This window comes from Engraulis encrasicolus, chromosome 19 (assembly GCF_034702125.1).
Source record: "Engraulis encrasicolus isolate BLACKSEA-1 chromosome 19, IST_EnEncr_1.0, whole genome shotgun sequence".
In the NCBI taxonomy this organism is placed as follows: Eukaryota; Metazoa; Chordata; class Actinopteri; order Clupeiformes; family Engraulidae; genus Engraulis; species Engraulis encrasicolus.
The window spans coordinates 23,622,116-23,632,115 of NC_085875.1; the positions used below are offsets into that span (position 1 = coordinate 23,622,116).

A 10,000-nucleotide genomic window follows, 5' to 3' on the forward strand; every position below is an offset into this window, starting at 1 on the left:
CTCACCCCCATCCTTTCTTGGTAGCAATAGGCCTACGTAAGCATCAGTAGGTGGGCATTGTGATTCTGCCTCCCATCATGAGAGGGGCCTGGCCTGGCCAGGTCACAGAAAAGCCCATGTTCATCAGATTACCAGGGGTCACCAGCCACCGCAGATTATCTTCAACATCTTGTTACCATTCTTGTCACCATACTTGGTATCAACGCGAGCAGGGCCGCTGACAGCTTTGGCTGGGCCCTGGGAGAAATTCATCGGACACCCCGTCCTCGCCCACCCTCACCAACTCAATACATGAAATGTAATGAGGACCCGATTGATGACCCCCCCCCCCCCTTCCCCCCATATATATTGTATATAATATAAATGTTTTGTTTTCATTTGCTTGTTAAAGCCAACATTATTGTAAAACATTAATTAAAACACTAACCCGTGTCAATTCATCACTCCGGCCTATTCGAAAAAAGCAAAGGACATTATATTTTAGTGAATTTAAATGTCTATGTTTTCATGTCTTTTAATAATGTCCAATAATACAAGAGCGGAATGTGAATATTATTAGTATAAATCAATGAATACATCTATAATCAGGTTGATCTGTTTATTCTGTCTCAGAGCAGTGCTGCCACCCAGAGGCCTCTGTGGTCTCTGCGCTTATGTCTTCCTCTGCACTGGTAATACCAATCCTGCAACATTCACTCACACACACACACACACACACACACACACACACACACACACACACACACACACACACACACACACACACACACACACACACACACACACACACTCACACTCACACACACACACACACACACACACACACACACACACACACACACACACCAAGAATGAGGTCAGGTAAGTGCTGACGGTTTTCCTCAGCACCCATGAAGAGTTTCAGAGAGCAGCACTCAAAGCGAAAGTTTTGACTGAGGCACGGCCAGTGGCAGGATACACACACACACACACACACGCAGGCATGCAGGCACACACACACACACACACACACACACACACACACACACACACACACACACACACACACACACACACACACACACACACACACACACACACACACACACACACACACACACACACACACACACACACAGTGTAAAGCTCCACAGTCACCACAAAGGAAGAGGTACGGTATGTGCATGACATCACCCCACACACATGCGCGCGCACACGCACGTACGCGCACGTGCACACACACACACACACACACACACACACACACACACACACACACACACACACACACACACACACACACACACACACACACACACACACACACACACACACACACACACACACACACACACACACACACACACACACACACACAAACCCAAAACCATAGAAGGCAGAGTTTTGTTGAGCACACCTCCCTTCAACCACACATATCAAAGACATAAGGTTGACTGCATAACACTGCACATAAGTTAAAAGGATGACTACATTCATTTACATTGTTTGAACGTTTGTTTGCCGGCCAAATCTCCGCTCATCAAATATGCAAAGTTGGACAAAATTCCTCACTTTGAAATCCTCAAAGTGGACATTTTTCTGCTCATGGGGATTTTTAAAAGTGAGATCAATGTCGAAATCAACTTTGCCAACTAGACCAAAACCTAACTTTGTCAGTCAGGAAAGTGTATTTGTGATCACCAGAGAATATTTGGGTCTGGACCCAAACCCCAAACCCATCCCTAACTCTAACCTGTCAGTAAAACCAGGAGTGGATAAATGTCTGCCTGGACAATTTTATGAGTGGAGTTTTGTCCGCCATTGTGAATTTGATGAACCATGTCTGGATAAATGTCCGCTAAGGTGAGAGCAGTAAAGACAGCCGCCAATCACTCCGCAGGCTCCTACCGAACCACGTTTGTAGTCAAACATCATTTAGTGATGGAAGAAGGTAATCAAGATTTATATAAGTGTACATTACATTTATAAGTAGGTGTATGTACGTTCAAAGTGTATAGCAGAGGTGTCAAAAGTAAAAGTAAAAGTAAGAAAGATAATCACAGTTTCCCTCCAACACAGTTAACCTACCTGAGTAACAAGTAGACCTGCGTACCTGTCTTAAAGGGACACTGTGTGAGATTTTTCGTTATTTATTTCTAGAATTCATGCTGCCCATTCACTAATTTTACCTTTTTCATGAATACTGACCACCACCATCAAATTCTAAGTAGGCTATTCAGTATGACTGGAAAAATTGCACTTTTCATACATGAAAAGGGGGATCTTCTCCATGGTCCGCCATTTTGAATTTCCAAAAATAGCCATTTTTAGCTGCAAAAATGACTGTACTTGGATCTTACTAGAAAATATGTGTTTATTACTTAGTAAACTTTCATGTAAAGATCAAATTTGGCAATAGACAGCCCAGTTTCAATGAGTAGCATAGTTGCAGTACCTTTTTTGACCATTTCCTGCACAGTGTACCTTTAAGTTCAGCTGACTCTGCACTGGTTGGATCAACTTTGTGATGCTAGTGTTGTAATTACACCATGGTTTTACTTTTACTTCTTACACCTCTGGGGTATAGGCACATATAGTGGCATATAGTGGTGTGTGTGTGTGTGTGTGTGTGTGTGTGTGTGTGTGTGTGTGTGTGTGTGTGTGTGTGTGTGTGTGTGTGTGTGTGTGTGTGTGTGTGTGTGTGTGTGTGTGTGTGTGTGTGTGTGTGTGTGTGCGTGCGTGCGTGCGTGTGCGTGTGTGTGTGTTTGTTGTTGTGTATGCATTTAGAAAGTTTAACTTCATTCAGAGTGTCTACAGCAGGGGTGGGGAACCTTTTTCATTGGAGGGGCCACTTCAAATTCATCCGAGGGCTGTAAACGTCCTCCGAGGGCCATACTATGAACACAAACCAGGATTTCCCCCTGCACTTTAGGCCTATATTGAAGACAGCCACCTTTAAAACAGACCCTTCTCTAGGTCCCTTGCATATAACGTAATTGTATTGCAAATGTATTTTCTAAGATTATATCACAAAATATGTCATATTTCATGTGAAGCTGCATAATGTTAAAATTACATCGGGGGCCGGATAAAACGGCCTCAAGGACAGCAAACGGCCCTCGAGATATAGGTTCGCCCACTGGTCAACAGTCTCAGACGTTGAAAGTATTGTCTTGTCTACTCTGTTGTTAGTATGTTGTTGTCATGTGTAAACAAAGGCTACAACCATGGCAACCTCAGATAACAGCCTATAAGGACAATAATGTATTGCTTGTAAATGGGTAATTACTGGTAGCCTATATCCTAGAAACACCCGTGCGTCGAGGATATTGCATTTTTCCTGAACTGCACACAAAATACAGGTGGAAGGATTTGTACTAAATTTTGTGTGGCAACACTCTACAATAGTTATCTTCCACAAACCGCGCTCTTCCGTCTTGTTGGTGCGTCTCTGAAGTAATCAAGTAGTTAGGAAATGGATCACACTCAGTTTTTTCTTGAAAAGAACAAGAAAGAAGAAAAAACTGAGTGTGATCTCTTTCCTAACTACTTTAACACTCTGACTACATAATAGGCCTATGTTGCATACATTCACTGATTTTGAAGGTCAAGGCTTTCAAGATGGCCAACTTTAAATATGGCAGACTTTTTTTGCGTGCCACATAACTTTTGAATGGGTCCACGGGTTTGCACACACACACACACACACACACACACACACACACACACACACACACACACACACACACACACACACACACACACACACACACACACACACACACGCACACATACACATTTTAAACACGTTATAATGCCTAAATGCCTAAATCTGATCATACCTAAAGCCCACAGCATGCCACGTGCCGCCTGTGCCATGTGTGTTGCCATGTGTGGGGGTGCCATGTTGTGTTGTGTTGCGTGTTCATGGGCCAGAGTGATGAGACCATGGAAGGGAGGGGGGGGCAGCACAGCACTGCAGAGCCTGACACAGCAGCATGGGAACTTTCGAGTAGGAGTCAGATGTGGGCCATGACAGGCACGGTGTGGTGATGTCTTGCTCTGAAAGCAGGCCTGTGTGTGTGGGGAAGCCGTATCTCTCCCGTAGATCTATCGAGAGCACCACCGCACTTCTATGACTGTGACATGCAAGAGATGGGGAGATAAAGAATCGACTACCGTACCTCCTGCGTGCTGTGGCCATCCGCAATATGCTATGATATAACGGGAGAAACGCACAGAGAGGTCGCGATTCAACACTTTCGAAGGGACGGATAAGTTGTCACGTAATGGGGTTCTGATCAGTCCTGGAGAGTCAGCTTGCTCACTCAGCCTGTTTGACGTTGTTCCGGAACTGGAGAGAGTTCTAAAGCAGAGCCTAGCCTAGATGGTTTCAGGTTTTTGATATACATATCCAGGAAGTATTATCAATACAAACCATTTTCTTAATATTTACATCTGGATCTGCAGTTTCAAATAAGCCATATTTAAAAGGATGTTGTTTTTTTTTTGTTTTTTCTGTTGCGATGATGGTTGCAATGTCATCACGAGGCCACAAGCCCATGCAAGGGAGGGCGGGAGTTAGGGTATTAGAAAGGACCCTATGGGGTGCCTAAGTCTCCACCTCATACAATCGGCTCATGGGGCCTGGAAATTCGAAAAATTTGACTGGGCTCTAATGGACTGATGAAACACATTTTCCGATCCACCTCGCCTTTCCCCCTTGATCACACATATGCTCTACCTCATCATTAATGATAACCAATGTTGTGGTTGTCTGCCTCACTTGTCAAGCGATGTGTGAGTTTTTGTGTGCAAAAGTATGTACTTATTTGAACTACACCAGAGAAAGTTGTTGGCAGAGGATAAGGATCATGATGCCACAATCACATCATTTATTGCAATATAGCAGCCTATACAATGTTTTACAGACACAAGGGGAAAGTAAACGTTATAGCTGCATACAATTACATTTCTGCACAAATAACACACTCTCTCTCTCTAGCTGGTCGTCTCTCCTCTGCCGTCCCCATGCCCCATGCCCCATGCCATGCCCCATGCTCTCTCTCTCTCTCTCTCTCTCTCTCTCTCTCCAACCAATTCCTGCCACAATCCAATTCATTCAACATCTGTGTAAAACCTCTGTGTTGGTACATTAATACAAGACTTGTATGCCATCATGAGTTGATTTCAGAGAATAGTTTTATTAAAGAAAATAACAATTGGAAAAATAGCAGTTTGGTAGACCTAATCTGGTTAAAAAAAATAATTATATATTATATTTGTTGCAATGACAAAGCAAGCTGTTTCCAGTTTTTCAGTTCGTTTTTTTTTTTCTTCAGTTTCTTTTTCATTGCAGTAATGACGCCAGCTGCATATTTTTTGTGTTAGACGGCAGACGCCAGCCTTCTGGGCACCTCGCCTTTATCCATCTCCAGCAGCATGCCGGTGACTTTGGCAGTCAGGTTGGGGTGAATATTCTGCACCAAGGGCAGCTTGTTCTGGACCAGGGGTGCAGGCGCTCGCCCCAATCTGCTCCTGCTCCTCCTCCTTCGTCTTTCTCAGATGACTACAGTTTGTATGTTTGTATTTTTGTTGTTTTTGTTGATTTTTTTTGTCCTTTTTTTCAGTTGGTATTTCATTGCAGTGATGACACTAGCTGCATTTTTTTGGGGGGAGTGGCTCGCCCCAACTCTGCTTCTGCTCCTCCTTCCTCGTCTTTGTCAGAAGACTACAGATTCTATGTTTGTATTTTTGCTGTTTTTGTCGATTTTTTTGTCCTTTATTTCAGTTGGTATTTCATTGCAGTGATGACGCTAGCTGCATTTTTGTGTGTGTGTGTGTGTGTGTGTGTGTGTGTGGGGGGGGGTGTTGTTGTGGCACAGTTGAAGCAATAAAGCAAGCTGCAGCAAATCCTTTCCTTGTCTTAACCAGGTTGCAGTTTTTTGGGGGGTTTTGGTCAGTGGTTTTGTCTTTTTTTTTGGGGGGGGGGGGGGGGGGTTGGGGTCTGTTAGGGTTTTTTTCCAGTTCGTTTCCAGTTTTTCAGGTTTTTTTTTTTCGGTTTTTTTCCATTGCAGTGATGTCCTTGTTTTCAGTTCATGTCTTTAGACGCCCGGCACAGCCGTGCTGGTGACGTCAGCCTTCCGGGCTGCCTCTTTTGCCTGGTGGTGTATGAGGACTGCCACTGCCTCATCCACTTTGGAGCGCAGAGACTCTTCCGATTCGAGGAGTTGGAGCACCTCGCCTTTATCCATCTCCAGCAGCATGCCGGTGACTTTGGCAGTCAGGTTGGGGTGAACATTCTGCACCAGGGGCAGCTTGTTCTGGACCAGGGGGTACAGGCGCTCGCCCATAATCTGCTCCTGCTCCTCCAGGCTGAAGGCTGCCAGCACAGAGATGGTCAGGGGCTCTGCACCCTGCATAAGGCCCATGAGCTGCTGCTTGGCAGAGTGAGCCTGTGCTCCCATCTGGAGGCTCCTCAACCCTGCGTCATCATTGTTTTCCTGGTTGAGCCCATTCATGAGGGCCATGGTGGCGGCTGAGACGTTGGCTGGAAGGAGGGTCAGAGCCTGAGAGGCCATACGCTGGGGGGCCACTATGCGAGGTCCGGATGGGCACATGGTCTTAGGCATGGCCTGGGCATGCTGGACCACTGGGGCGCTGGGGCGCACCTGAGCCAGCTGGCTCGGCTGGTGGTCAATGGTGCCGTTCTGGGCCTGAGGGATGGCGGCCATGTCGAATCCAGGGGGTGGGGCAGGCTGGTGGGGCTTGATGACGGGCTTGGGCGCGGCGCCATGCACGTTGTCCATCCTCTGCTTGTGCAGGTGGGCCAGATAGGCCTGGCGCTCCTCCTTGCGCTGGGCCGGGGCCACGTACAGCGGCTTGGTGGCCACAACGCGCCCATTCATTTCCAAAATCGCCTTGGTGGCCTCCTCAGGGGAGGAGAAGCAGACGAAGCCGAAGCCCTTGCTGCGACCGCCCTCCATCATCACCTGTGGAAGAGGGAGACAGTGGGGGAGAAAAGGGGCAAGATCATTTTATTTTATTATTATTATATTACATTGCATTTGGCAGACGCTTTATAACCAAAGCGACTTTCAAAAGAGTACACAATCATAGTCAAAATCACTAGCAAATACGATCATGCAATGTAATTGGTCTGGGGTAAACATTTTTTTTAAATGTTTAACTCACAAGCTGACACCAGGCAGATAAAATGCAAACATCAGCGCTGTCTGTGACAATCAACTTCTAGGGTGTTGTTGAAATAAAATATGATGTGGTATTGAGGGGAAGGGGGAGGACTGATGTGAAGTAGGCCTACCTTCGCACTGTTGATGGTTCCAAAGGGAGAAAACTCCTTAAGCATCCGTTCATCATCCATGCCATCGATATTTTTAATATAGAGATTGATGTTGGCTGGACGGAGGACCAGAGCCTGAGAGGCCATATGCTGGGGGGCCACCATGCGAGGTCCGGATGGGCACATGGTCTTAGGCATGGCCTGGGCAGGCTGGACCACCGGGACGCTGGGGCGCACCTGAGCCAGCTGGCTCGGCTGGTCAATGGCGCCGTTCTGGGCCTGAGGGATGGCGGCCATGGCGAATCCTGGGGGTGGGGCGGGCTGGTGGGGCTTGATGACGGGCTTGGGCGCTGCGCCATGCACGTTGGCCATCCTCTGCTCCTCACCCTGCATAAGGGCCATGAGCTGCTGCTTGGCAGAGTGAGCCTGTGCTCCCATCTGGAGGCTCCTCAACCCTGTGGCATCATTGTTTTCCTGGTTGAGCCCAGGCATGAGGGCCATGGTGGCAGCTGAGACGTTGGCTGGACGGAGGGTCAGAGCCTGAGAGGCCATACGCTGGGGGGCCACCATGCGAGGTCCGGATGGGCACATGGTCTTTGGCATGGCCTGGGCATGCTGGACCACCGGGATGCAGGGGCGCACCTGAGCCAGCTGGCTCGGCTGGTGAATGGCGCCGTTCTGGGCCTGAGGGATGGCGGCCATGTCGAATCCAGGGGGTGGGGCAGGCTGGTGGGGCTTGATGACGGGCTTGGGCGCGGCGACATGCACGTTGGCCATCCTCTGCTTGTGCAGGTGGGCCAGATAGGCCTGGCGCTCCTCCTTGCGCTGGGCCGGGGCCACGTACAGCGGCTTGGTGGCCACGACGCGCCCATTCATCTGCGAAACCGCCTTGGTGGCCTCCTCAGGGGAGGAGAAGCAGACGAAGCCGAAGCCCTTGCTGCGACCACCCTCCATCATCACCTGTGGAAGAGGGAGACAGTGGGGGAGAAAAGGGGCAAGATCATTTTATTTTATTATTATTATATTACATTGCATTTGGCAGACGCTTTATAACCAAAGAGGACACAATCATAGCCAACATCACTAGCAAATACAATTGTGCAATGTAAATGGTCTGGGGTAAACATTTTTACAAATGTCTAACTCACAAGCTGACTGTGACAATCAACTGCTAGGGTGTTGTTGAAATAAAATATGATGTGGTATTGAGGGGAAGGGGGAGGACTGATGTGAAGTAGACCTACCTTGGCACTGGTGATGGTTCCAAAGGGAGAAAACTCCTTATGCAGCTGCTCATCATCCATGCCATCGATATTTTTAATATAAAGATTGACTCCCTGGTAGCGGGACTTGCGGGCCTGTTTCACTTGCTCAAACTTGCGCTTCAGCTCAATCTGGCGCTCCATTTTCTTCTGGGCGCGGGCCACGTACACAACCTTGCCATTTAGCTCTTTGCCATTCATTTCTGCGACGGCCATTTGGGCATGCTCGTGGTTTCCATAGGACACAAACCCGAAGCCTTTGGATTTGCCACGGTTGTCAGTCATCACGCGGGCGCTCAGAATGGGTCCAAATTTGCCGAAGACCTCGCGCAGCTTCTCATCGTTCAAGTCACCAAAGTTCTTGATAAAAATGTTTTTGAAGCTTTTTGAGCGGGCAGCGAGCTCAGCCTCACGCTCCTTGCGGGCCTTGAAACGTCCCACGAAAGCCTTGCGGTCGTTCAGCAGCATGCCATTCATTCTCTCGATGGCTTTGTCGGCCGCCACCTGGGTCTCAAAGTGGACATAGCCGTGGCCTTTGGAGCCTGTCTCATCACTAACCACCTTGCCAGAGAGGATGTTCCCAAAGGCGGAGAACGTATCAACCAAAGCAAGGCTATCAATTGACGGCTCCAAATTCTTTACGCAAATATTGCCTACTCCACTTTTTCTCAGAGAAGGGTCGCGCTGGGACCACATCATGCGCACAGGCCTGCCCTTGATCTTAACAAAGTTCATAGTATCCAGGGCGCGCTCAGCGTCAGCCAGCTGATGGAAATTTAAATATCCATACCCGAGGGACTTGTGGGTGAACTTGTCCCTGCATATCCGAATTGAACGTATCGGTCCAACAGCTGCGAACGTATCATATATAATTGCCTCTGTGACCGAAGGCTGTAGATCACCGACATACAGGGAGGCCACGGGGTGACTCTGTGCAGCGTTGTGTTGTCGCGAAGCATTGTGTTGTCGCGGAGCCATTGTTTTCGTTTCATCAGAAAGACGATCAAGCAGAAATGATAAGGTTGGCAATTTTTGAGTAGGCCTATCAAACATTCTAGTTCATTATGCTCTAGAATCCGTCTATGACAACATATCGTTCTAAGGGTGACGCCAATCTTGGCAGTCAATATCATTAATGACGTCTCCGCATCAGCCATAGCAACAGGTGATGGACCGGCTGTATGTAAACTTGGTTAAGCCAAATTGATTTGATTTTGCCATATCAAGAAAGATGGAAAGCTTACATAGATCCAAGTATACTGTGGTTGGCGGCTAGCCTACCCATAGCCATAGACCTAGGCCTACTGTTTAGGCTGTCAACCAACATCTTTTTCCAAAATGTAGCCTATGCCTATACAACATTGGTAACATTGGCTCCAATAACTAGACTGTTTGTCAAGCAACATTTGTTTATAACATTATAACATGGAGGCCTATACAACATTGGTACATTACA

General features: G+C 47.6%; 2 protein-coding genes across 2 annotated transcripts in view; one reads left to right on the forward strand and one right to left on the reverse strand.

Annotated features, from left to right (window-relative positions):
- Window positions 1-6,069: 6,069 nt before the first annotated feature.
- LOC134470066 (polyadenylate-binding protein 1A-like) lies at window positions 6,070-9,294 on the reverse strand. Its single transcript, XM_063224088.1, has 3 exons — window positions 8,527-9,294; window positions 7,850-8,242; window positions 6,070-6,614 (listed from the first exon to the last, which is right to left on the reverse strand). Exons 1-3 carry the CDS (start codon window positions 9,277-9,279, stop codon window positions 6,084-6,086), a joined length of 1,677 nt encoding a protein of 558 aa, XP_063080158.1. The 5' UTR covers window positions 9,280-9,294; the 3' UTR covers window positions 6,070-6,083.
- A 221-nt stretch (window positions 9,295-9,515) lies between these two features.
- Window positions 9,516-10,000, forward strand: part of il17a/f2 (interleukin 17a/f2) — a 4,545-nt gene continuing 4,060 nt past the window's right edge. The window contains exon 1 of the mRNA XM_063224089.1: window positions 9,516-9,565. The gene's annotated coding sequence lies outside the window, so the exon portion shown is untranslated. The remainder of the gene's footprint in view (window positions 9,566-10,000) is intronic.

Excerpts from the sequence above, each read along its gene's own strand:
- LOC134470066 (XM_063224088.1), bottom strand. The coding sequence starts at position 9,279 with ATGAACTTTGTTAAGATCAAGGGCAGGCCTGTGCGCATGATGTGGTCC. Across the intron at positions 8,243-8,526 it reads GAACCATCACCAGTGCCAAG|GTGATGATGGAGGGTGGTCG; the intron begins GTAGGTCTACTT and ends CCTCTTCCACAG. Across the intron at positions 6,615-7,849 it reads GCCCATCCGGACCTCGCATG|GCCATGCCTAAGACCATGTG; the intron begins GTGGCCCCCCAG and ends CAGCATGCCCAG.